This window comes from Aulostomus chinensis, chromosome 3 (assembly GCF_037954235.1).
Source record: "Aulostomus chinensis isolate RoL2024-O1b breed Wild chromosome 3, RoL_Achi_v1.0, whole genome shotgun sequence".
Taxonomy (NCBI): domain Eukaryota; kingdom Metazoa; phylum Chordata; class Actinopteri; order Syngnathiformes; family Aulostomidae; genus Aulostomus; species Aulostomus chinensis.
In genome coordinates this window covers 19,193,573-19,218,474 of record NC_141322.1, presented here as the reverse complement: position 1 = coordinate 19,218,474, position 24,902 = coordinate 19,193,573, and the positions used below count along the sequence as shown (strand labels likewise).

The 24,902-nt window shown below is 41.0% G+C and overlaps 3 protein-coding genes across 4 annotated transcripts; 1 reads left to right on the top strand and 2 right to left on the bottom strand.

The window, feature by feature from the left end:
• Nucleotides 1-37: 37 nt before the first annotated feature.
• Nucleotides 38-13,741, top strand: hemk1 (HemK methyltransferase family member 1). Its single transcript, XM_086199326.1, has 11 exons — nucleotides 38-312; nucleotides 856-1,029; nucleotides 1,116-1,207; nucleotides 1,317-1,410; nucleotides 3,205-3,333; nucleotides 8,195-8,259; nucleotides 8,348-8,397; nucleotides 8,473-8,578; nucleotides 10,717-10,812; nucleotides 11,131-11,241; nucleotides 11,490-13,741. The coding sequence occupies exons 1-11, from the start codon at nucleotides 247-249 to the stop codon at nucleotides 11,548-11,550; spliced, it is 1,044 nt and encodes a 347-aa protein (XP_086055452.1). The 5' UTR covers nucleotides 38-246; the 3' UTR covers nucleotides 11,551-13,741.
• Nucleotides 11,808-15,313, bottom strand: LOC147268082 (cytokine-inducible SH2-containing protein-like). 2 transcript variants are annotated; one of them, XM_086199328.1, is made up of 4 exons: nucleotides 15,067-15,313; nucleotides 14,930-14,989; nucleotides 13,272-13,435; nucleotides 11,808-13,096 (listed from the first exon to the last, which is right to left on the bottom strand). In XM_086199328.1, the coding sequence occupies exons 3-4, from the start codon at nucleotides 13,384-13,386 to the stop codon at nucleotides 12,600-12,602; spliced, it is 612 nt and encodes a 203-aa protein (XP_086055454.1). In that variant the 5' UTR covers nucleotides 13,387-13,435; nucleotides 14,930-14,989; nucleotides 15,067-15,313; the 3' UTR covers nucleotides 11,808-12,599. The 2 variants fall into 2 exon arrangements, with proteins under 2 accessions (XP_086055454.1, XP_086055453.1); XM_086199327.1 differs by lacking the exons at nucleotides 14,930-14,989; nucleotides 15,067-15,313 and adding an exon at nucleotides 14,040-14,834 and having other exon boundaries at nucleotides 11,811-13,096.
• A 2,195-nt stretch (nucleotides 15,314-17,508) lies between these two features.
• On the bottom strand, nucleotides 17,509-24,802 carry twf2 (twinfilin actin binding protein 2). The gene is made up of 9 exons (XM_086199324.1): nucleotides 23,848-24,802; nucleotides 21,652-21,830; nucleotides 20,405-20,500; nucleotides 20,178-20,282; nucleotides 20,050-20,064; nucleotides 19,803-19,928; nucleotides 19,582-19,732; nucleotides 18,824-18,945; nucleotides 17,509-18,159 (listed from the first exon to the last, which is right to left on the bottom strand). The coding sequence occupies exons 1-9, from the start codon at nucleotides 23,942-23,944 to the stop codon at nucleotides 17,992-17,994; spliced, it is 1,059 nt and encodes a 352-aa protein (XP_086055450.1). The 5' UTR covers nucleotides 23,945-24,802; the 3' UTR covers nucleotides 17,509-17,991.
• Between the last annotated feature and the right edge of the window lie 100 nt (nucleotides 24,803-24,902).

The following is a 24,902-nucleotide window of genomic DNA, read 5'->3' as shown; positions in this document are numbered from 1 at the left end:
GGAGGGCGTGTATGACGCTGACTGACGTCATGACGTTGGACAATGTTGGAGAGGTTTGTTGATGCGTCCGGTTAGCAAACTGTCATCACCATCCGACGTTAGCCGGGTGCGATTTTGTCCACCGAAAATGATGAACGAAATCCGCATAGGGTGATAAAATGAGTTTTGAAGTGTACATCGAGGACGACTGCTTCCCTTTACAAAGTCTGCTCATATTAAACCGAGAGAAACTGATACGGAGATCGTATGTTTGATTCAAACATGTGGAGGAGATCGCTGAACGCAGGCTGCCCATGTGTGTTCAGGCTGACGGTAACTGCATCAAGTGATTTCTGTCCTTAGGTGGTGGGTTCAAAAATGGTCACTATGTAGAGAAGCCTACACTACGCGCATTAAAAACGACCTCGCACAGATATGCTGAGGCGTTTAGAAGCAACGCAGAATGAACTATATCCGTTTGATGTTTCGTTATTTTCTTAACTGTAGAGACAACATTGCACAGATACTGAAATAATGGATGAGAGAAACGGGTTAAAAAAGTAATGAATTAATAATAAGCATTTCATAGATGATATCCAGTAGTCTTTTACATTTTTAGCAGAGACCAAAGTTTTGTCTATAAACTATTTAATTTGAGCAACAGGTAGAAGGGCAATGTCTTTATTATTGAGAGCAAGTTAGTGTCTTAGGTTTGATCTGACATTGTATCCATTCAGTGTCCCTTAAGATTATGGTGGATTCCCCTGACAGGAAGTTGCAGTTGAAGACATACACAAATGTTTAATTAACCAATGCATGAAGTTTTTTTTTTTTTTTTAAGATGTTTTTAATCTGGAAATCCCAAATGTCTCTTAGGGTATTTGGGGCTCCCGTGCAGCGCGTCAATGCAGCGCTCCGGCTTTTCCTGCTAGCAGGATCACAGCCCTGCAGGCACTGGAGTTATGGAAGAGAATCTTTGAGGAGAAAGGTGTGTCTGAGCCTCGCCACTCCAGCCAGTACATTGTTGCTCATCTCCTCGGGTCTAAAACAGTGAGTTGTAAATGTGCCAAGCTCCTGCTGTATCGCTGGATGTAATGTCCTGACACACACGTCCACACAGTCTCTGTCTCTTCCAGATAGAAGGTCTTGAACCTGGGAGGTTATTAGAGTTTCTTACCCCAGAAGAAACAGAGCGGATGTGGAAGCTCTGCACAATACGCCTCTCCAGGTATGAATATGATACATGTATATATATATAAATATATATGGAGTCAGACTGTTGTTGTTTTTTTAATGTTGTGTGTGTACACATGTGCCTGTGTGCACGTGTGTTTCAGAATGCCTGTGCAGTATGTGCTTGAGGAGTGGGACTTCAGAGATGTGACACTGAAGATGAAGCCTCCTGTGTTCATCCCACGACCAGAAACCGAGGTTTGAGAGATGATTGAGAAAAATGATCCAAAACTAGGAGAACACAGAACACAGACAGAACCTCTGCTTAGGCCATCTCATAGAGGAACACACCAACTTTTTCGAAAATTCACTCATTTGCTGTCCCCTCCAGAGCCAGACAAGATAGATACCCCTGTCTCCTCTGTGCCTGCAGTCCCCGTCAAGAAAGTAAAAAAAAACAAACAAAACAATTTCTGACTCCAGATTTAATGTGGCAATGATATTGTCTAAAAACACTACACAATGTTGTGGGACAAGAGATCAATTTCAGAGCAACATTAGGGCACTTGAATCTCTACCACTGATGGTTCATCTCAATACAGCGCCCAAGACACGAATCAACCATTATAAACTGGCACCAACCACATGAAGGACGAGTTTCACTTCATACATTTATTTCTCTAGTGCTGCATTCAGGTGTGTTTGGTTATATTTATCCATTGGTTTGTCTGGTATTCCCTCAGGTGGATTATACAAAACGATTGAGCCCGATTTTCATCAAACATGGTGAAGGGGTGTAGTATGAGCTAACAGAAAATACATAACATGTTGGGGTAGATTGGTCACATCTCCACCTGGTGGCAACAGAAGATGGTTGATTTTGTTTTTTGCACTTTCATGTACTCCTCCTAGTGGGTCAGCTAAACACCTGAAGAATGTGGTGATGTGTTACTGTGTATTCTGTGAGTTTGGTTAAGCGGTGTTACCATGGTGAGGCAGATAGATATTATTAGATATTTTGCAATAGAAATGAGAAACCATTATAACTTGACTCCACATGGTCAGAGCTTTTCTAAACGTTTGAGAGTCCCGGCCTAAAAACAATTGCAAGCAGAATTTAAGTGAAGGCGCCTCCTAGTGGTTTCAGGAAGCAAACCTGATGACCTCAGCAACATGAATATATTATTTACTAATAAACAGCAAGTGTGTACTCTAGTGCCACCTAGTGAATGCAGACAGTGATATTTGCACCACAGTACAGCATTAGTCTTCTTCTTCATGCAAAATCCAAATATTACCAGGTTCCACTTCACTCTTATGAAGCAGCCACACACACACCCACAGGGATGCGAGGGTCCACTCATCACTGCTTATAGCTTTAATTCGGGGCCAAACATGGCAATGCCAGCAGCCAAAATTCACCTTGCTGGAGTTGTGCATTCCCTGACTTTCCGCTGTTTCTGTTTGACTTCCAACACCTGCGCTTTCACAAACAAGTCCCAAAAGGTCTTTGATAAAAGATGAAATAATCCAGGCCTGGACATGTCACTCTTATGCCATGTTAATATGGCCTGTTTAAACATGCCTCGGCCTCCGTAGAATCCTTCAACTGCTTCTCAACCCATGTGAGATTTGGCAGACAGACTTCATGAGACTTGGAAAGTTGACGGATCAGTAAGCTGAGAATTTAGTTGGATAAAGGTGTAGTGTTTGTACACTGGAAGCTGCTATAACACTACACAGTCCTACTCTTAGCATTTATATTCTTGGGGATCTAATTCTTTAATTCTAAAAAAGTTTTTGTCTAAGAGGGTGTTGTAATTTACACACAAAAAACTGTGATTTTGGACCGGATAGTTAAAATGTGACTTGAGTTTTCTGGTGTAGACTGTGGGAAAAAAAAAAAAAAAAAACTCATCATGAAATAAAAGGTTTTAATATAATTTTACCGAATAAACACTAATGATCCAAAACCAATCTGAACATATATGTATAGAAGTGTAGATAACAAACCCATAACTGGGGTTATGGTTATTTTGTCTGTTTGTGCAGGAGTTAGTGGAACTGGTGCTGGGTGATCTGAGGATGAAGTCTGGGAACGGAGACGACCCGTGTACCTGCCTGGAGGTGGGATGTGGTTCTGGCGCCATCTCCCTCAGTCTGCTGACGAGTCTGCCTCAGGTTAGATTTGTGCTCAAGCTAGATAGTAGATCTATTATTGTGTGAAGCCTGAGTAAATTGTGGATTAGTCAATTACCTGCTCAGCAGATTTATTGGTGTTGTGATGAGTTGCAGTCGTAGCTCTCATAGATTCCGTTCATCTTTTCTTGCTGCTGGTGTATCTTGCACACTGATCAAATGAGTTCACCTACAGATGTTGAGTACATGGTCTAAACAGAGAAACACAACTGGTTTGGTGAAAAATAAACGAGAAGTTATGATCCATATCTCTCTGTAAATGCAAAAAAATCTATATTTTTGTATGTTTGTATTTCTTTTAACTCAACAGCAATGCATCTGATTGGCGTCAAACTAGCACATTGCTGCCACATCCAGGAAGGGAGGTGCTTAGTTTGAGGGTCTGGAGTCTGAGATTACTTACTGAGAGGACAGAGCTTTAAGTGACGCAAGATAACAGGCAAGATTCTGGACAGCTTTGATGCTGTCTGTCTGTACATAAGTGGTATCCAAAGCAGGCCAAAAGAGAGTAGACAGGGCAGGTTTGTGATGTCACAGAACCCACGGCCTCCAAACAATGAAGACTGCACTAGTTTTATGAGGGGTTTTTGTTGTTGTTTGTTTGTTTGTTTTTAATATAACCTGGTGTACCCCTTGATTTTACAGAGCTTTATTGCAAATTTCAGCTTATTGTTAAGATCCGGCTGTAATTTTGCAATTTTGCTTTACAGCTTTGATAGCCTGTGGAAGGACCACCACTCCTCCCCGCTCAATCTTGCTAAGCTGCTGGAAACATTCATGAGCCCAGACTGATAGAAAAGACTTTTCCACACTTAAATCTTCAGTCATGCTGCACATGACTGGGCTGTTTATGGATATTTGTCTCTCCCCGTCATTCGTTGAATCAAGTGTGCTCTGTTGATGGGCTGACAGGGAATCTCCAGCAGAAATCTGAACTCAGTTGCTAGTTTCAAGTCACCTTCAGTGCGTCATGAAGTTCATTTATGAAGTTATGATCCGATTTCTAGAAAAATAGGTGAGCAAGTAGTATTTGGTTCAGGGTGTCTCTATGTCGTGATTGACAAGTGGCTACTAAGGCAGGTTCAGTCAGATCCCAAATCCCTTCCCTCTGGCTCTGCTGGGCAACAGGCCAGGAGTCGTCGTAGATCAAAATGTTAGAAGTGTATCAATGCAAGAACAACTTCCTTCAAACCCTCAAAAGAAGCACACAAAAACATTAGGACAACGAGGCCAGTTACCTCGGAAATGTTATTTGTAGGAAACAGGTTTTTCATCAGATGGTCTTTTTTTTTTTTTTCAAAACAAATCAATTTTCCTAACTAGAACAGTGCCCATTCAAAAGAAGCCAGCAGCAGCTGAATATCAGCCAACCCAACAGTCAAATGGAAACTTCTATCAGCCACATGCTTTGACCTAACCTCCATGTAGTTAAAAAAAGACAGATGGTTACTCAAGAGTTCCTCCATAACAATGTGTGACATCAGGTGGTCAAGCCCCTCCCAAAACATCGACCTAAAATGTCCCAGAGACAGGTGCTGCCATTTTGCTAAGGTGATGTAATTTGAAATCAGTCCACACAGTTCAAACGGAACAAGAAAAACTGTCAGAAAGCCAAAATATGAAGAGCACAGATCCAAATTTTTTCAGACTTGACGCTGCTTTTCATTTAGCCTCCAGTCATTAACCCACCAACTGGGAAGTACCTCACCCCGGCAGTTGTTAAGAAAAGCAATGAAGGTTGAGAATAGATACAGTAAAACTCACTGGCTATCCTGTAGAGCAGTGGCGAACCGTGAGCACTACAGCTGGGCCTTTACCCCAGGCATCACCACCAAGGAAGGACGTCATTACGGGAAAAAGAGCAGCAATTGTAGGCTATGATGAATTGAAAGCGCTTAACAACTGCAGTCATCCAATTGAAGATGATGCGTACCTCAGTAACAGGCAATAACATCAATTACATTCTCAACAACAAGCAACCTGCTCAACATAAACTTTGCGAAAACTGGAGATACGGACACAGACACGGAGGCTCATTTAATCCCAATTGACAACGCTATGAAATCACGGCGCATAACAAATCCCACACACTAACCGAGTCAAATAAATTCATGAGCATCATCAAAGTAAAATTCCATTTCAAATGCACAATACGCCAAAAATCACACATGTTGGTCATACTTAGACTATCTCTAAAAGCTGCAATGAAGTGCAAATTTCTCTCCATGCGCAATTACACATGGCGCAGTGATTATTTTAGTACCTGTGTATGTCAAATAAAGAGGCAGAAAAGGGGGCATGGGGAAATAAAATAAACCCTAAAAAAAACAAATTACAACCCCAAACTACTGATATGAGGATTTATGAGGGATCGACTGACTTGTTGAATTACACAATTTGTGCTGGAGTTTTTACACAGGCAACCTCTGCAATTACAAAAAAAAAAAAAAATACTGATTGTCCCCCTGTAATATTAATCCTGTGTGAATATTAATCAGGCTGGCTCCCTCCCTTATTACTTGAAAACAAAGTCCATCCGTCGACCTTTCTTTGTGAGGTGGGCGATGGCAGCATCATAAAGTTTGCCCTTTGATTTAAGCTCCAAAAGAAGTCCTTTCTCTATTGATGTCAGTGCCGAAGCTCCCAGGCGATCTTGTCCAGTGTTGTTCCTGGCGTGTGTCTTGATGCGCTTCAGGGCTAAGAAAGCGCGCTCAATGGAGGACGCGGGGATGGTCAGAAAGGGGAGCAGGTCCTATGGGCTCCTGGCCTCAAAGTTTGACATGTTGTACAATACTGTCAATTCAGTCTCGAACCTGGGAAGGTCAAAGTGGCGCCCGTAGTTTGCAGCAAGGCTTTGAAACTCAGAGTTGGGAAAATTTTCTCTGTATGAAGCAAACTTCTTTGGGTCTAGAAAGGCAAGGAACATCAGTTTTTCATGATCTTCGAACCTGTTCCTCAGTTGAGTGGGAATGTTATCCAAGATTTCACTGTGCAGCTGCTGGTACGCCGCACACACATCTTCAACTCTTCGGGCCTTGCGCCCCCTGGGACCCCCGACTTCGCGCACAGTGTCCTCATAGAACGAGTCAAATTTGGCCTTTTCGCTCTCTCTGGTGCTGCAAAAGTCATCTATACTAGACAGAAAAAACTGCATGTCATTCTCCTTATTCTGCAAGATCCCAAAAAAGAACGCCGGAGTAGGCGAACAGTGAGTTGAATGTGGCAAGTAGAAAGCAGAACTCAAAGCAGTCAGCAGTGTCACGTATCCACTGCGTACAGCATCATCATCAAAATCACTGTGGTTGTCAACAATTAATTCAAAGAGCTCCAACAGTTCCTCTCTCCGCTCATACACAGTGCAAACCAGACATGGCGCAGGAGCCAGTCTTGGCAGTCTTCACCAGCATATTTTATCCAGGAGTTTCATGCATTTGGCTGATTTTGAGAAAAAGGCTGCTAGGCCACTTAGGTGCGAGAAAAAAATTTTGCACTCTTTAACTTTAGTAGCACCTTGGGACATGATGAGGTTCAGGGGGTGCGCATAACCGTGAACGAAGAGAGCTTGTGGTATTTTTTCCTTTATTATATTTTGCACCCCATTCAGTTCGGAGGCTATGACGGCAGCTCCATCGCAAAACTGGGTAACACTGTAACTCCCTCTCTCGGTCTCTCCCCACTCTGCGTCTGAGATGGCGAAGTTACGACTTCAAGAAGGCCTATTTTTTTTGTCCTGCCCTCCTAAAATCAAACCATGATTGGACACTTAACCCATCACTCTGAAACTAAGACACACAGCTTGGCCTTCTCCTGGACTCATGAAGTCCTAACAAATTAATGAGCCAGGTAACGGGTTCTTGGTAGATTCTGATGATTCGGATTGGTTTTTGATTCTGTAATTGTCCTGAAAACACGTTAATACGTTTTCAGTAGGCTTGACTTTAGAATGTAGATGAGAGAAATTGTATTTCATCCATTCTATGAAATGAAATGAACTGAAATACAACTTTAAAATGATCATTATGTTTTCGTTAATACTCCTATTTTTTGGTCCAGAACATCTCTAGACCTTCTCTGAAGGCGTAGAAGGCCCTAAGGGTTCCCCACTGCTGTAGAGACTTGGCAATATTTAGATTTTGCCTCAAGAGTCAGACAATGAGGAGGAAGTGATATTTGCATTTTGGCTCAAATATAACTTCCTCCTTCCACTAGGTGGTGCTACTTTTTATCTTGCTGTACATCACCTGAAGGCAACATAGTGTGATTTTGATGGCAATCAAAGGATTTTTTCGCATCACGTTTACTTCCTATGATGCCTAGGTGGCGCTGTACCTTCAACTTAGTTTGTGGATTTGTTCAGTATGGACTCTCATCAAAGTGTGCAATTTTGAAAACCATTTGGAGTCCATTTTCAACAGTTTCCTGTTTTAAGGTGAAAATGGCTGCCTCACCATGGCAACCCTGTTTAATCATCGCCACATTCTTAGGGTGTTTCTGACCAACCTGAGATGGATCTGGTCCACCCACTGAGAGGAACAAATCAAGGCGTGAATAAAAAGCATGTCACTTCCTGTTTCCACCAGGTGGCGCAATGACTAATCTGCCCCAACATTTTATGGATTCTTCCTTGGTCCATAGTACACCCCACCACCAAGTATAGCGGGAATCTGCCCTGTAGTTCTGGATAATCCTGTTGGCAGACACCTCCTATGCGCTCATATGAAACCAAATCAAAAGCACACCATTGTTCCAGCCTCTCAGTCAGTTTTTGCCTCCACTGTTAAGAAACAGAGGAAAACTCAGAGGTTGTGACCAAGTAGCAGGTGCTGTGTTTGTTTCTCTCCAGCTCACAGCCATTGCTTTGGATCAAAGCCTGCATGCCGTGGATTTAACTCGACAGAACGCTCTGCAGTAAGTCAACCAGATCAAATGAAACAAATTGTGCTTATTAAAGATGTACACAGTACGCACAAAGAATAATGATGGATTTCCTCCTCAGGTTGGGGCTTCAGGACAGACTACAGACTTATCATATAGATGTCATGAAAGGTGTGTGAAAGCGGCGTAACTACATCAATAATTAAAGAACTCTCTAAACACACTGCTGTTTTTCTATTTTGTCAGATGCAGAAACTGTGTTGAGCGTCTGCAGCCATGTCTCAGTGCTGGTCAGTAACCCACCATATCTGTTCTCAGAGGATTTGGCATCGTTGGAGCCTGAAATTTTAAGGTGACTAAAACTGGTTTTGATAATAATTTTAGAAACATTTTATTTCATTTCACTCTCATATTTGTCTCTCTTTCATTTTTTTTTTTTTTTTTACCATCTACAAAAATGATTGGTTTTGAAATGAATGACTAGTTGTTGATTATGTGAAGAAATATGAAAAATGTTAAGTAAAGCATTTGTAAAGAATGATACCTCCCCTTGTGACACATCCATGTGTCAATCTGTGTTCGGGATCAACAGACAGAGAATGTTAAACTGGAAGGGTGGTTGTGTGAATCAAATTTTACTCTACACAACATGTAGAATTCTGGGGAGCAGAGCGACAATGTGAAGAATGTCTTGAAAAAACAATTTTAGGAATACATGATGTCACACTTAGAATAAAAGAAGTGAACATCTATTAAATACTGGAAACAATCCAGGGAACACATGACTTCCAAGAGCAGTTACAGCTGCTCTGCTAAGCAGGGCAATGAGCTAACCAGATGTAGCTTTTAATTCCTCTCTGTTGCTAAGCAAACTAAATTATTAAGATATTTGTCAATAAAATTTTAAATTACTACAGTTACAGGATACAGAAAAGGGAAAAAATTGGGTTAATCTAGTTTTAGCCAAAGCCAGCTGTGGGTAGCTCAATAACTAGCTTCAGTGCTAACTTAGCACTGTTGACTGGATTTAGATCTCTTGCTTTAGCTGTGAATGATTTGTCTAGATTTAAAATGTTGTTGGATGTTTTTGTAACCGTCAATGTCAAATGTTTCCCTCCAATTGAAAAAAAAAACCCAAAATGTGATATATTAGCATGTAAAATAGCTGAGATACATGAAGTAGTCAGAAGTGAAACAAACTAACAACTCTAGTTATTGTAATCAAGTACTTTCATGAAGTTGTTTTTTTTTAACGCCAATAGTGTCATGTCATGTAGTTAATATTTCAGCAGTGCTTCTTTTTCCAGTATTTCCATCCCTGAGGTGCGTCACGTCCAATTGAACATATCCTTTCTTTGTTCCAGTGCCTCATGTATTCAACTTTGACCATATTAATTAAACTTTACAATGTGTGTAGATCTGTAAATGCAAATGTTTAACTTCCCTCAGTGACGCCTGCACCCTCAACTAACCGCTCGACCGCTGCCAAAAGTTGGCCGGATCATCTGTTGAACGGCGTAACTTTAGCCCTCAGTGTTATGTTACAAACACAGCAGCGTTACTGCAGGCTTGGAGTGACCTTGGCAGGCAAAGCGCCCACTGCTTCCTGGTTGCTTACCTTTTTCTCTGTAGCAATTTAAAAATAATTTGTAGCTTTAAGTCTGAATTCTTGCTTGTGTTGTACGTCGCTTTGGACAAAAGCGTCTGCTAAATGAAATTGTAGAATTGTAGAATTGTAGCTCTTTAGAGCATAAACAACACTATTTATGCACCGGAGAGCTAGAGCCGTTTTTCTTGAGGGGACTTAACTTCTCATCAAATAATTGATACGTATCAAAGTTGAACCCTGCAAATGCTGAAAGTATCATTTTCTCGGAAAATCCACATCAAAAACACCATTTTAGATTCAGTTCTGAGTAGCGAGAAAATAATAAAATGGTAATATGGCTTTGTAGCGGCTTATATTTTTCACTATTTACATTTATTTTTATCATGATGAAACGTTTCAGTTTAGGAGTAATACTTTTCATGCACCACTTTGTGGTAAATGCGATGAGAAAAAGTATAGCTGCGTCCTTCAAATATGATAAGATAGAAGTAGAAAGTACACCGCTGTTATTAAGTGAAGTACAGAGACTCAAAAATCCGACTAATAAACTATATCTGCCTGTTAATTGTCCACCAGTGCTCATAACTAACTATAAAAAGCTAAATATTCTTCTAAATATATAATGACTGCCTATTGGCTTATTTGGCCGTATTATAGTCTGTTTTATTGTGCTGTAAAAACATGTTATTAACTGTTTATTGCTTTTAAATGCCTAACCAGGAGGTTTAGAGTAAAGTAATGCTGATTTAAGGATAAATGGCAAAATTAAATTTTCAAAGAAATATGATTGATTAAGAGTAAGATTAGAATTACGTATGAATATAATTGAAAGTCGAAGTCATGTGGACGCGTCTGAGTTATTTACGTTCGGCTGCCTGCAGGTTTGAAGACCACTCGGCCTTAGATGGTGGTAAAGATGGCTTGGAAGTGATCCGGCAGATTTTGACGTTAGCTCCAAAGATTTTATCAAATCACGGGTAAGGACCTCTCTGTCTGACACAAGCAAGCACACACACACACACACACACACACACACACACACACACACACTCGCACATACACACACCACCTGGGTTTGATTCTTAATGGCAGCAGCCTGTCACAAGAACAGCATGTTCTGAAAAACGCGTATCGTGTTGCCTCTTTGGTGACTTAAGCTTTTTGAAAGACATACAGTTAACGCACTTCTAGACACGTGCCGGTCTCCTCATTTCATAACTACTTATGATAATTGTGGTCCTGTAGATAATTAAATTTGAATCTGTTTGTGTTTTTTTCCCCCCTGTGAATAACAGTCGTGTTTACTTGGAGGTGGATCCTAGACACCCTCCGCTCATTGAACAGTGGGTGGAGGCGAACGTGGAGGGGCTGCGTTATGTGGAAACCCAACACGACATCAGTGGCAGGTCTGCGCACAGATCCTCTGAGCCTGTTTGCTTCTCACCTCTGCATCATGAAATGAATCTGCCGTCATTTAACCTGCTGTGACTTCATGTGGAAGCTGACACTGCAGCCTGGTCACTGTCTACTTGATTTACAGTATATAAAAACAAGCTGCACTGCCGATCTTAATTACAGAATTAAGCTTTGTGCTTCCTTCACATTGCAATTCCAAATTCAGGGTCAATGTCACAGATTTGTTTTTCTTTCTCAGGCCACGATTTTGCATCCTTCAGACAGACAAGTCAAGGGACCACAAGCTGGACCTGGATTGAGAAACCGAGATCCTATTACGCTGGCTTTAGCCCAGGTCGCCATAGCCTCTGCTCCCCCTTCCCCCACTAAGCTGCCAAGCATGCACTCGCACTGCTTTAATCACTCAAAATTCCCAATTTACAGAAGCTCAAATCATTTTCGTGTCACTGTTGCACTTTTAATCTGCTAACATTTGTGATTACATCCTGTGCCACAATAAAAATGTGTGCAAGATAGCACAAGAGCAGCTCAAAGCTGAAGGTAATTACCGAGGCTTTTCTTAGAACCCTCACTCTCTGAATCTCACCCTCCTCCCAGGAAGCATTTTGTAATTCTGTGAATTCGCTGATGAACGGTCCTCCCCTTCGCTTGTCCACTCGCTGACTCAGATGCAGGCTGTATGCATTGTTGAGCAAAAACACACGCAATGTGGCCTTCACTTCCTCACAATCTGCATCTCACATACACTTAAAGCTCAAAGGCCACCAAGCCGATGTGTTTCAAAGGTGATTGAAGGCAAAAAAAAAATATTTCGTAAGACTTGTCACAAGAGCAGCCATCATGTGCTGGTTCATAATGAGGATGACATTATTTCTGTTCGTAATGCGAGTGACATTTGTAAAGAAAAAGGATGTAAAGGACAGCGAGTTAGACTCCCAATGCTTTCTTTAATAGAAAAATTGTACACATGGATAAGGTAGAAAAAACTGATAAAAATAAAATGGCAAAGAAGATTTCTAAATGGAATCAGTGTATTTCGTAGGGAACAGTATGTACATGCGAGAACATAAGGGTTAAGATGTGGACAATTTTCCACTTTCATCTCATCATCTCATTGTTTCCGAGGTGCTTCACCTCCCGGTCTTTGACGGAAATGTCGATTTTAACTTAATTTGTACACACCGGTATTTCATTAGCAAAAATATGACCCTGTGTCCAGTATCTTTGTGACTGGCCCCCAAGTTCTGGAGCAGCAATGTCATTTACAGGCAAAAAAAAAAGAAAAAAAAAAAAGACCTGTTCTTTTCCTTAATGTGGGCTGAGATTCAGCCAGTGTACGCAGATCTCCTCATACCTTGAATGGATAGTCCTGTATGAAACGCAACAGAGGCCTGGGGAGTGGTAGCTGGTCTGGGCAGTCAGAATGTCTGTTAATGACGAGGCGAGTGAGGTGCTGCAAGGAGGGCAGCCCCTGCGGTTTGTACACAGCCCGCTTCAGTTTAAGTACCACAGATGTCTCCTGAATTGTCTGTGAAGGAGGTTTGGAAGGAGTCTCCTCTTCCACTTTCCCCTCCTCTGCTCTCTTCTCTGGTCCCATGTAGTGCTGCACCAGGCTGGGCACGTTGGGGAAGGACGACAGGCTGGGTCTGGCAGGGGAGCTGCAGTCCAGCAGAAACTGGGTGCCACTGTACTGGATCCGTATACTGGTGGGACCCCGTGCCGTCCTGACTGAGAGGGTCAGCATGTAGAGAGGGTGGCTGCTGTCCCGTACCAAAAAGGCTCCCTCAGATGCCTCTTGAAGTGCAGTGTGGGCTTGAGCTGCAGTTATACCTCCCCAGTACCACCCTGCACACAAACATTCCTCTATATTAGTCATCTGGACCATTTACAAGGTTCTACAATTCTCTGTATGTCCCTGAAAGTGTTTAACACTCCAAATCAAGCAATTTAAGTAAATCTAAACCCCAGAAAATGAAATCTGATATGGAAGAAAAAGGCTGGAAATGCTTCCAGACTGTACCTGAACTCTCTAGATAGCAAAAGTTGCTGGCAATTGCCCGCAAATCTTTGGTGGGGTCCCATACTGGAGGAGCGCTTTGAAGGCAAAGCGTAGGAGGTACATTTCCTGCCCGCATGCCCCGTGGGGCGTCAGTGGATGGAGTAGCGGGGAGAAGAGCTCTTGGACTGGAAAGAAAAAATTATATATCATAAGAATTATGATTTAAATCCTATGAATAAACACATTGTGCTCCTCGGTGTTGGTTCAGAAACCAGCATCACGCGTTACTTAAGAGCTTCTTAATAGTAGCACTACTTATATTAGTAGTTCAGTATTATACTAAAAACAATCAGTAAAAGTTATTCTCAATTATTGCTTTTTTTTTATTCTGGTGTTGTAATCCTGACAGATTACAAGTATTAATTATGACTGGAAATGGTCAGGAAACTATTCTCCATCTTCACTACAGTTGTAGGGTTACCTACTTTATACATACGTGTGTATATATATATATATATATATATATATATATATATATATATATATATATATATATATAAACTCTCTGTACTCTTAGTGTTGGGATATATATCCTCTCATATATTAGTATTCACAGCCACCTACAGATATTGGCCTGTTTATATTTAGCTAGGGTATTCGGTGGCGTGTACTCTACATATATCCAACACTAAGAGTACATCGGTTAACAAGTTGTTAGGTTTTGGATTTTTTTTTTTTTTGGTTGTTTGTTTTTCGACATGCAGACAAAACAGAAGCCAGTCCACTCACCCTGGTACACAAAGAATCATGCTATTTCTTCAACCCAGCGGGCTTAAATCCGGTCGATGTTTCTTCTTCCGAATAAAAAAGAAACCCGGCGCAGACTTAGCAATGTGTCGGCAAAAACACTTCTTAAGAATTCAGCTTTAACATTGATTTAGATGACGAGTAGTCCTTTTATTGACGATTAAAAAAAAAAAGAGAGACGATGAACCTCGCGAACACAAACGGGACGGGACTGTCTGATCTAAAACACTGCATAAAACCTAGTCGATGTGTATGTATGAACACATACAGGTCTCAAAAACAGAAAAACAATCAGCCGAAAATGTTAAATCGCTGTTGCAGCGGCGGCGGCTTGGAGTGTGTTGTCACCAGAATGGGGTCCAAATGTGTGAAGGACAGAGTGTAAAGGCTTGGCTTTTAAAATTCACCGTTTCCTAGAAGCCTATTCCGAGAACTCTTCACAGCACCGGCGACTCTGACGTCACACGGCCGCACCAACTGCCTTTCCACAGCAACCGCCGCTGGTGGCTCCGCTCCGCGCTCGTTCACGGCTCCGGCATGAGACACCTTTCCGTGAGACGAAGTCGTTATCACGTTTAGTTATGAGGAGAAGCGTTCGGAGATCTGGGTTGTTGGGTTTTTTTCCCGGTGTTTTTGTGGCTTATCCCTCCCCTGGTTCACCCGCCGGCTTCTGCCTTCGCTGAACCGGCGCTCGCTCCCTGGAATCGCGCGGCAGTTTCTCTCCATACGCTTTCCAGGAATAAGTGCGGCGCTCGACTCCGCCCCGCCGGGCGGCCCTGGCGGAGCCCTCATTCTGGGAATTCACCGCCACGACATTAAAGATAATAGGAATGCACACTGGCAATTTCCAGTGCGACCTAATATAGATTTACCTCGATCCTGCTGGAAAAACACGATGATGGATTTTCTCGGAGGATTTCGGGAGTAATTAGCTGCGCTCGACAAAACAAGTTGTTATTGTGACAATAAACTGAAAAAATGGTTAACTATGTATGGTCAGGCCAGATACCGTTTCGCTGACGGTAGGTCTCTCTGTTATGTTGGATTAATTTTATTTAAACTTGTTTGCGATAGTTCTCGGGAGTGCAGAGTGTCTTGCGTTATTTCTTTTCGATTCTGCGCCTTATTTGATTTATTCCCGACATTTATTTCCAGGGACTCTATCGAGGAATTTCCTGCCTCCACACCAGTCTGATTCTTTGTCACTCCTACATGTAGTTATTGAAAACTGATTAAAGTTGCGGGTTCCCAACCAAATAAGGGTTTGTTTCTAGTGCCTTTGTCTCCCTTTATCCTAAAATCTCTACGAAAAAGAAAAGTTCACACATTTTTTTTTTTTTTTTTTTTGCGTCATAATGATCGCAGTGTTCACTGGGGTTTGTTGATACGGAACAGCTGAATCTGAAGTTTTTCCAAGAAATCCTGGAATGAGCTTTATTCTAAGAATTCTTATAGACTTTATCAAAGCCTGCTGGATGCAGTTGAACAAATATGTTCTCTACCTCAGGAATAGCAGTGGGGCATCAGTTATTCTTGAGAGGCAGTATTCCTTCATCAATCCTGTTATTCACCCTGGGATGTACATTTAAAAAAAAGACCTGGTGGAATTGTATCGCTTTAATCCCATACAAAATATCAAATAATGACTTATTAAGATCTTTTTTTTCCCTCCTTCTCGGATGTGTTTGTGAAAGCTTCATATGATCGCAGCATTGCCAAGTGAAAGGTGCCTTGTAATTTATTCCAGTCAGGCTACATAATATGAATTGGCAGTTTTGCCATGTTCAGAACAGATTCTGGGAACATTAAAGATTATCCATCTGGATGATGTATTCTGGCAACTGGAGAGCGATTTACAAGGTAGACAGGACATTTACCAAGAATTTGAAGATGAAAAGGTACATTTGAACCTCCCTAGTTTGGTTTCCATTGAGTTTGTTGTGAGGAAGAAGCACAGTTTTAGATTTTTATGCGAATACTCTCTTCGGATCACAGCACAAAACCTAAATGTAAAAGGCTAAAATCATCAAATATTAATGAGAGTAGGAGGTGCACACTTAAAACTGAATTTCTGTTTGCTGTGGAGAATTCCTGGTACTGATTATTTTCATTATTGATTAATCTACCTGCTGTTTTCCCACTAATCAATCATTATAACATCAGTAGAAAGTGAAACATTTCCATCACGTTACTACAGAAATGTCCAAGTTTGCGGAGAGACATTTTGGTGCATATTTAAGGCAAGATTCAGTTTATTGTCATGTGGGATGGAAAAAAAGCAGGAAATATTCACATTTTAGAAGCTGGAGCGACCGCTGCATGCGTCTTCCTCTTAAGTAATAATTAATTGATCATCACAGTTTCTGAACTTTGGAAACATACTGTGAAATACTTTCCTCGTGTGTTCTTGCATATAAAAGCAGTGATGAGAAGCTTGGATTTTTTTTGGACTCTTTTATTCATTTCTTATACTAAATCTAAAGGTCTTAATTTTATTTTCATGTGAGACAAACTTTTTTTAAAAGAACTTTTAAAAAAAAAAAAAACCTACTATAAACTATTTCATCAATACTAATTTTAATATGAAGGAAAATTCCTAAAATAAACTGATTTTGGATGCTTTATGTTAAGCTTTGTCTTTCTTATTCACTGAAGTTGAATCCAGGGACTGTCTTCTTATCTATCAGTTTTTGAGCCCGCCATCCATTTTTTCCTCAATGTGTGACTGTGTGTGTGTGTGTGTGTGTGTGTGTGTGTGTGTGTGTGTGTGTGCGCGCGCACGCCTGTGTGTATGTGTTAAAATACACGACTTACCCAGAACCCAACTTGAGTGTGTGGAACAATGTTTCAGACACAGTTAATAAAAGTCCTCTTTCCACATGGTGGAAAAAGTGGGCGCTGGCAGAAAATGATCAGAAACAAGTTATTCAAAAAGCTTCTTTTGCTTGGAAACAGCATCGTGTATTCAACTGTCATATGTTGGGAAAGAGGATGTCATTCATCAACACTGTTTCATTTAAAAGGAACAAGCCTGGAGGAACCAACAATACTCGTTTTGTGCGATTATATAATTGCAACTCAAATCTATTTATCATTTTATCCATCTAATTTTTTTTCTCTCTGTAAATGAATGTGCTCATACAAGACTAAAACCACTTCTTAGCTGTGCGAATGTCTGATATCAATGTAGGGCCTGATGATTATCATGGTTAAGGTTAAAGTGGGAAATATCAAACCTCATGGAAAGATTCAAACAATTGTTTACTTCTTAAATCAACTGACACCGAGTGCAGAGATAAAGCTGATCTCAGGATTTTTGGTTAAAAAAAAAAAAGATGTAATCCTAATATAAATACAGGAAAAACTGACAGTATCCTAATCAGGATAATTGTAAACATGAAGGTCTACCCTCATTCAAATGCTAAATTGGATTGACAAAGAAATACCACAGTAAAAACAATTTTATTTGGAATTTTATGTCTTCTTTTTTTTTCATCTTATAAACATTGTTGATACAAAATGAGTATTGGATGCTCAACATGAGGATGAAACATGTCACCGTGCATTCACACTAGGACAGTACAGATTCATTGTACATTATTCTGATATAATTCAGAAGAAAGGGAAGAATCAGCTTAATTTCATCAAGGCTGCTTCTCTTGGTTTCAACCAGACTATTGCACTACATATATATGAACTCGATGTATCAAAATTCCTGTATTCATTCATCTTTCACGAACTGAACAAGGCGACTGATTGAGGATACCTGCATGTGTTCGTTCGGTATCACAAGTGTTTGCTGCGGTCACTACACAAATGCCAAAGCAGACCGACAATGTGTTCCTTCTTCTGGGTCTGACAAGGTGTTGGTGTTTGTGAGGGGATTTAGAGGGTGCCGAAGCAGGGCCGGAGCTGCTCACACATCCGTCTACCTCTAGCTGTCCTGTTTTTTCTCCTCTGTGCCCTTAATAAGGCGCTTGTGTCCCCTCTTTCCTGCGGGACCGCGGGGCTTGGCGAAGGCCTGCTTATGAGCGTGCTGCTTCGGATGGACTTCCTCATACAGAAATTCCTCTGTCAGTTCATCGCCGTCATCAATCTCCAACTTCACATACATGAAAAAAATGAAATTGATGACACAGATTTACCCAGATGTATAAAAATATTACATTGCCAAGTCACACAATACTTGTATAAATCTATACATAACTTGAATGATTTTTAATTAGCAAAACATGAGGATGAATTTGCAGGTGATGTCGGGTCAAAGTCGCTCCAAATGTACAGAATCCCAGAGCGGCCATACAAAGAAATGAAACGACCTTATGGCCGGGATATTTACCTTATTCCCACTATTTGAATTATTTATGGCCATAATATGTAACTTGCTCTGAAAATTGGATAAATTTTTGGCCGAAAGACGACAGCAACCTGAATCTTGTGGCCACAACAAATAAATTCTCTTTTCATGGCAACCTTGAGGCTCCACACAATAGTGCCTCCTTTTGTAATGAATGATTTGGAAATGTTATACTTTTATTACCATGAATCAGTCAGTTCAATTATATACATCGTCTGTAAATTCCATCTTTAATAATGATATGCCAAAACCTCTCACTAATCCAGTGGAAAACATTCTGAATCCTGACCTTAAGTGGCATTTTGTGTATAAAAACACTCTAAAATACCAACCACAAGTAACTTTTTAATTGCAGAGTGCATAAAACCCTCAAATTCCTACTCTCTCCATCCATCCACACATCTGTTACCTTTTTAGCAATTTCCAAATGATAATCTCTCTCCACTTCCTCCAGTAGTCGACTCTTGCAGCTGGAATACAGCATTCGCTCCTTGATGCTACAGCTGTAGCCGGGCATGGAGTATATAAACACTAGAGAAAGTAGTGGAGAGGATGAAAAACCTTATTAAAAGTAAATATTTGGTGTTGATTTAGATCACTGGTTCCTTGACTGGCATTCAGGAACCTCCGGGGAAAAAAAAAAAAAAAAAAACCCATCTCAAACTCAATTTGAGAAGTCACTTGGGGCGAATAAAGAAATACAAAAATATTTCTGCAACATTAAATTACTGGATACTTTCAACACTTCGGGGCTATAAAAATCCCTCAAAATAAACAATGTGAGAGGGGAAAATCACCGGTCAGTTGAACAAACTCCTGCCCACAAATAACCCATAATCTGATGAGGGTCACCACTCAATCGTGGATATTACTGCACTTAAAAGGATTGCACGAAAAAAATGCTGAGAGTCTTAAAGTAGGCGCTAGGGGTTGCAATAATGCCCTCTGTCAATGTCTGTATTTCTTGTATCAGACATTTTTTTTGTCATGGAATGTCTCGTGTGTTTGGCTGTTGTTGATCTCTTCGGTCCTGTGAGGTTTCCTCCGTACATTCTCTGTTAGAGAGTCTGTCAGTAGAGTCTGTTGACGAACGATGTCATATCTCGTATCTGTGATTTGGGGTTATGTCAATAAAGTCTGACTGAACGGCAGAGATGAATGACTTACCGACAGATTCAAGGAAGTCACCCTCGTGTGAGTGTTTGTAGAGGAAGAAGTGGTATCTGGGAGTGTCTTTAGGAACTCTGCAGGGCAAATCCTGAGTTTCTGTGGCGTTGCAGTGAACCAGCTCGATTGTTTCCTTCTCTACATCCAACCTCTGACAAACAGAGAAGTAAGTATATTGGTTTCATCTCCAGACCCGAAGCTATGAAGCTCATTAGACTCACAAGCTGTATGTAGTTGATGCGTTTTTGGGCAAGTTGCTGCAGGGCTCTTCTCGCTGTCTCCTGCAGTGGAAAAGCCAGGCCTTGTAGAGTTTGGTGCTTACTCTCCACGCAGATCTCTGTATTCACCTGCAGGGGGAAGCAGATACAACTCATAACGCCCCTAAAGACTTTAAAGGAAAAGCCAGTCTGCATTTTACGCTCTAACATCAATGTAAAACGGAAAAATATGGATGAAATTCACACTTACCTGTTTAACTCTGCCCTGAAAAAGCAGTCATAATAGAAGGTTAAATCTGAATAAAGACTCTTTTTGGTTTAATACAGAATCAGAGCAGATAATGATGACAACACATATCAGGGTATTCGTTCTCTCACCTCAGTGATCTTGATCCTCTGCAGCTCCTGTTCAGCTACCGTGAGCGGCGCAGGACCCAAGCAGGAGGACACGTGATGCTGATAGCCCAGCAAACAGACGTCCTCCTAAGCATTGCAAGCAAAACCAGAAGTGGTTTACTGGGAATCACAGGACCGACGCCTTTAAAACGCTTCATCAAAAATAATCCGTCACGGACAATCTACGGAGAATTGAAAATGTTTCTGACCTCAACTGTGCCAAACAGTTCATACTTCACGTGACCACCGCCAAACTCTTTCTTCACCGTGGCTCGAGTGGCAGCATACAGCATCTTTTGTTTTACCTGCAACCATCAAAGATCAATGTACCGGGTTTTTTTTTTTTTAATTTGCTGTTATCAGGAGCTTAACGTCAGACCTGAACTGCAGCAATGCTCTGATATATTTTTGAAAGAACTTCAAAATTCAATTAGTCATGTTTTAAAACCAGACTGTTTTTAAAGGGATACTCCACCAAATTCACCCTTGACGTTCAGCGTACTCATCACCAAGCCTAAGCGACAACTCGGTATTATGAAATCTACGTCAGGTGCTGTCTGAAAAAGAACCCTGATGATGTCATTGGCGTCAACCTGCCTTGCGCCTCAAACATCAATTTTTCTGATGGACAGGGTGTGTGTTACAAACTGGGGGTGTTGAGTTTGAAAGACATGGATACTCACCAGGCAGGGAGGGTGTAACAATATTGAGTTGCATTATGGGAAGTGTAGCATCAGTGCCTCTGCGGCTTGACATATATCAGGAACTGAAAGTGGGGACATTTTAGCTTCGAGAGCTTCAAATTCAGCTGTGCTGTTCAGCCGCACCAGTAACATGGCTCTAAGGATGAGAATATTCACGTGCTGCTGGGTTGATCGATCCGTCACCCTGAAGTAGCTGGTGATTATCTTGTTGCTGTGTAATGTGGTGAAGACATTTGATTTCTAACAGGAAAAATTACCAAGAAAAAGAACCTTTGAACCCTGATTTGGTGGCATTGCCACATCTTTATTTACTTTTTATCAGTTAACACTAAATTTGTCCAAAACCACAGTACTTACTAACCAGCCTCAGTTGTAAATTGTGCTTATATTAACCAGAACATTTCAGCACGCTCTGAACTATAAGGATGAAAACCCAATAAGACAAATTAAAAAAAAAAAAAGCCCTGCTTAAATATGAATGTGTACTTTGAATGGATATGTACTTTTTGACTGCTAAAATGCTGTACTTTTTAATGCGTTCTGGATATTGTATGTACAAGATATATTTTATACTTTTAAGGTTTGATTACTTGCTTTCTTTTTTTATCCTTGAGTTTTTTTTTCTTCTGTATACACCAATTTTACGATCATGAATTGACCGATTAAACATGCTAAAACACAAGTGTCAAATTTCTACTTGATAAAGTGTACAGTTGAAGTGTAGCTGGACAGCAACATGTGTAGCAACATACCGGAGACTGGTCAGGAGACCATGATATAAATATCCACTCGTACCCCAGTGCATTCTGGGAGTCCAGGCGGTATAGGATGTAGCAGGGTTCTTGGTCATCCAGGAGAGGAAGCAGGAAGTCATCATAATCCTGGTCCCAGCTCTGCTCTGGCTCCCTGTAGGACCCCAGCGTCAGCTGCTCTGTAATCCAGACCAGTACTCATCACAAACCTTAACCTCCCTCCAGACCGCACATCGACATGAGCATTTCAGCTGAAGCGCACGTTTGTTCTGAGTATCATGAGTATTCCCCTCTGGTCACATGAATTTCCCTTCATTTTAACCAAACTTTGGGCACTTTTCAAGAATTTTTCTGTAATGGTGATAATTTGTTCTATTTTACAATCCACCAAGACCGCACATTTTAAACTTGCTTTATCTACTTCTAAGTACAGCATATATTCATTTGTACATCTGTTTACGTGTAACCACAAACTCAAGCTAAAGTTAACTACAATAACTTAAAAACCTTGTCTCATCAGTGCTTTGCTTTTATGGTTTTATTCACGTTTCTTTTTAAAATTCCTTTTAATAGTTCAGAATTAATTGCCTATCAAATGACTGGTGAGATGTTTCAGCTTCAGTGTCAGTCATGATTAAAGTTTCCTGCAGCTGAAGCCAAACCCTCCACTCAGAGTCCAGCTGGTCTCGGTGTTTGCTTGACAGAGACAGAAGACCAAGCTCTGCTGAAAGACATGACCAGTTTCTGACTGACTGGGATATTTATGTCACAGTCTCACAATCAAAAAAGGTCTTAATGAATCACATAAAGTATAAATCTTCAGCTGGACGTCCTTGGGGGTTGCAGGGGATTTCATGACTGTCTCTTGGGGCAGTTGCTATTCTGAGCTGCAACACATTCCAGCTCTGCACACATACATATTTTCCACAGGCTGTTCTCTCATAATCCTTATGTTTGTACAACCATTGAAGTGTGAAACTGCATGTAAAAAGACACGTAGGGCTGTGTCATTCCAATCAAAATGCAAAACAAAGTTGTAAAGTCATGAGGCCTCAGCTGTTATTTGGGATATAGGGCAGCCGAGCAAGCAGTGATGAAATCTGCAACAATGATCTTGTTTCTCTTTTGATGCTGGGATGAAAAAGAGTCACTGGGCAGCAACACGCCACCATGTCAAGTCACATGCAGCTACAAATAGCCAAGTGACACTTCAGAGATAACAAAGTGCTTCAGTAAGGAAGTACCAGACCTGGCAACCCCTTCACTGTCAAGCTGTCTGTCTCTGAGGCCCCTTGCTGGCCAGAATCAACATTAATACTCTAAATATGAGACCAAATGTTTAACGGGATAAGCACGGACACGGCTCCAATATGTCCCCATGATGCATCTGTAATGAATCATATTACAGAGGAGTCAGATACACAAACAAGATGTAAACACCTCATGAACATATCAGTCCACATCCATAATCAGCCACCTAGAAACCCATTGCCTCATTGACCGCTTTCTATAGACTGATCAGCTGACTGCGACCGCCTGCTCTCACGCAGCCAAGCAGCAGCTGCCTCGGTCCTTGTTTCCCAGAAGTTTGTCAAATAACAGCGCTAACAGAGTGAACCCACGAACCAGCATCTGTTTTGGTTGTTTTTTTTTCCTGAAAATAAACCCAATACAGTCTTTGAAAAACCCACAAGGTCATGAAACAACACTAACTACTGTTCTGAAATGTGTTGCCACAACCATTAAAGTCTCTTCTAACCATCGGAATGAAACCATGTTCTGTCTGCTGCCACACAAAAGGCATTTTTTTTAATCCTTTTTCTAATGTTGCCACATGTGAAGGGCAGACTGAGTAATTTTTCAAAAAATATTTCCTACACCAATTATCATCCTGCCACCCCTGTGAGGGCCTCGACCTCCAGCAACCACAGGCCCGCAGTGTGAGAATGAACAGGTTCCAGTTCAGGACAGCATTTGAGGGTTTTAAACTTCCTCAGCCATGTTTGTATCAGATGTCTGTACTTCACTAATTTATGGGTGATATGGCTTTTATTTTTTCATCAGTGATTTGTTGAGTCTCAAACTCGAAAAACATGAATATCCCACATAATGAATAGAAACCAATTGTAACATCCCATCCACTCCATTTTTTTTTTTTTTTTTTTTTGACAGCCTCAACATCTTTGGGTCACTCACCGTCTTGGATGCGCACCTTGATGAGGCGCACTGCTCCACCTCTCGCCCTGGCCAGAAACTCCCTCAGTTCTGGCGTCACCACTAAAGCTAGAAACATGGTGGGTCAGTCAGTCCCTTCCTCCCACCAGGCGCAGTAACTGGGGTGGACAGAGGCACCAGAACCAGCAGACGGGCCAAAGTAGTCAGTCCAGTCAAGACACTAAAATCCACCAAAAATAGGTAATTATACAATTTTTTTTTTTTTTAACTTCAGATTAAGTTCTGTTCCAACTGTTCAAGAGGATCGCTGAGTGTGTCCGGACCCTTTGAGACGGTGTGACAGTGTGAGAGGGGACATCATTCAAATAACTAGGGCAGGATCATGTGCTCCCAAGTAGGGAACCTGATCACCTTCACTCCCAAATTTAGCCCCCACTGAAAGACCAGTCATGCTTGCTAGCCTGTGCAACACCACACAGAGAAGAGCAGTGGAGTCAGAGTCCATTTAAAATCAGACGCATTGTCTGAGACGGCTTGTGCAACAGCTAACGCCATTGTTATTTTGGCCAGTAAAGTGAGGTGGTCCTTCCCGCTTTAAGTAAGTTGGATAACATGGAAATACTTCATTATAACAAGCAGCTGTATGAGAACAAGCCTGCAGTGAAAGATTACTTCTTTTTTTTTTTTTTACTATCAAAGAATTGTCATTAAAATATCAAAAACACAGCAAAGCAACATCTTGATATTGCTTGTTTTATCCATCAAAAAGCTCAAAACTCTTTAAGTTTTCTTACAAAAAAAAAAAAGTGACAAAAACAAAACTATCAGTCTGGAATCAGCAAATGTTTATTTTTGCTTGAAACAAGACTGAAACAGTTTCATCAGTTTGAAAACACATTCAACTGTTGCACCTCCACTTGTAAGATGTGGAAGATGGGACTGAGTGGGATGATCGCTTCATCCATTTTTCATGTCATATCTGCTTTAAAAATGCATTTTAGAGGAAACCCTTCAACACATTTAGGTGAGTGATGACTTTAAAAAGATATTTTGGTGGATTGATCAACAATGTGATC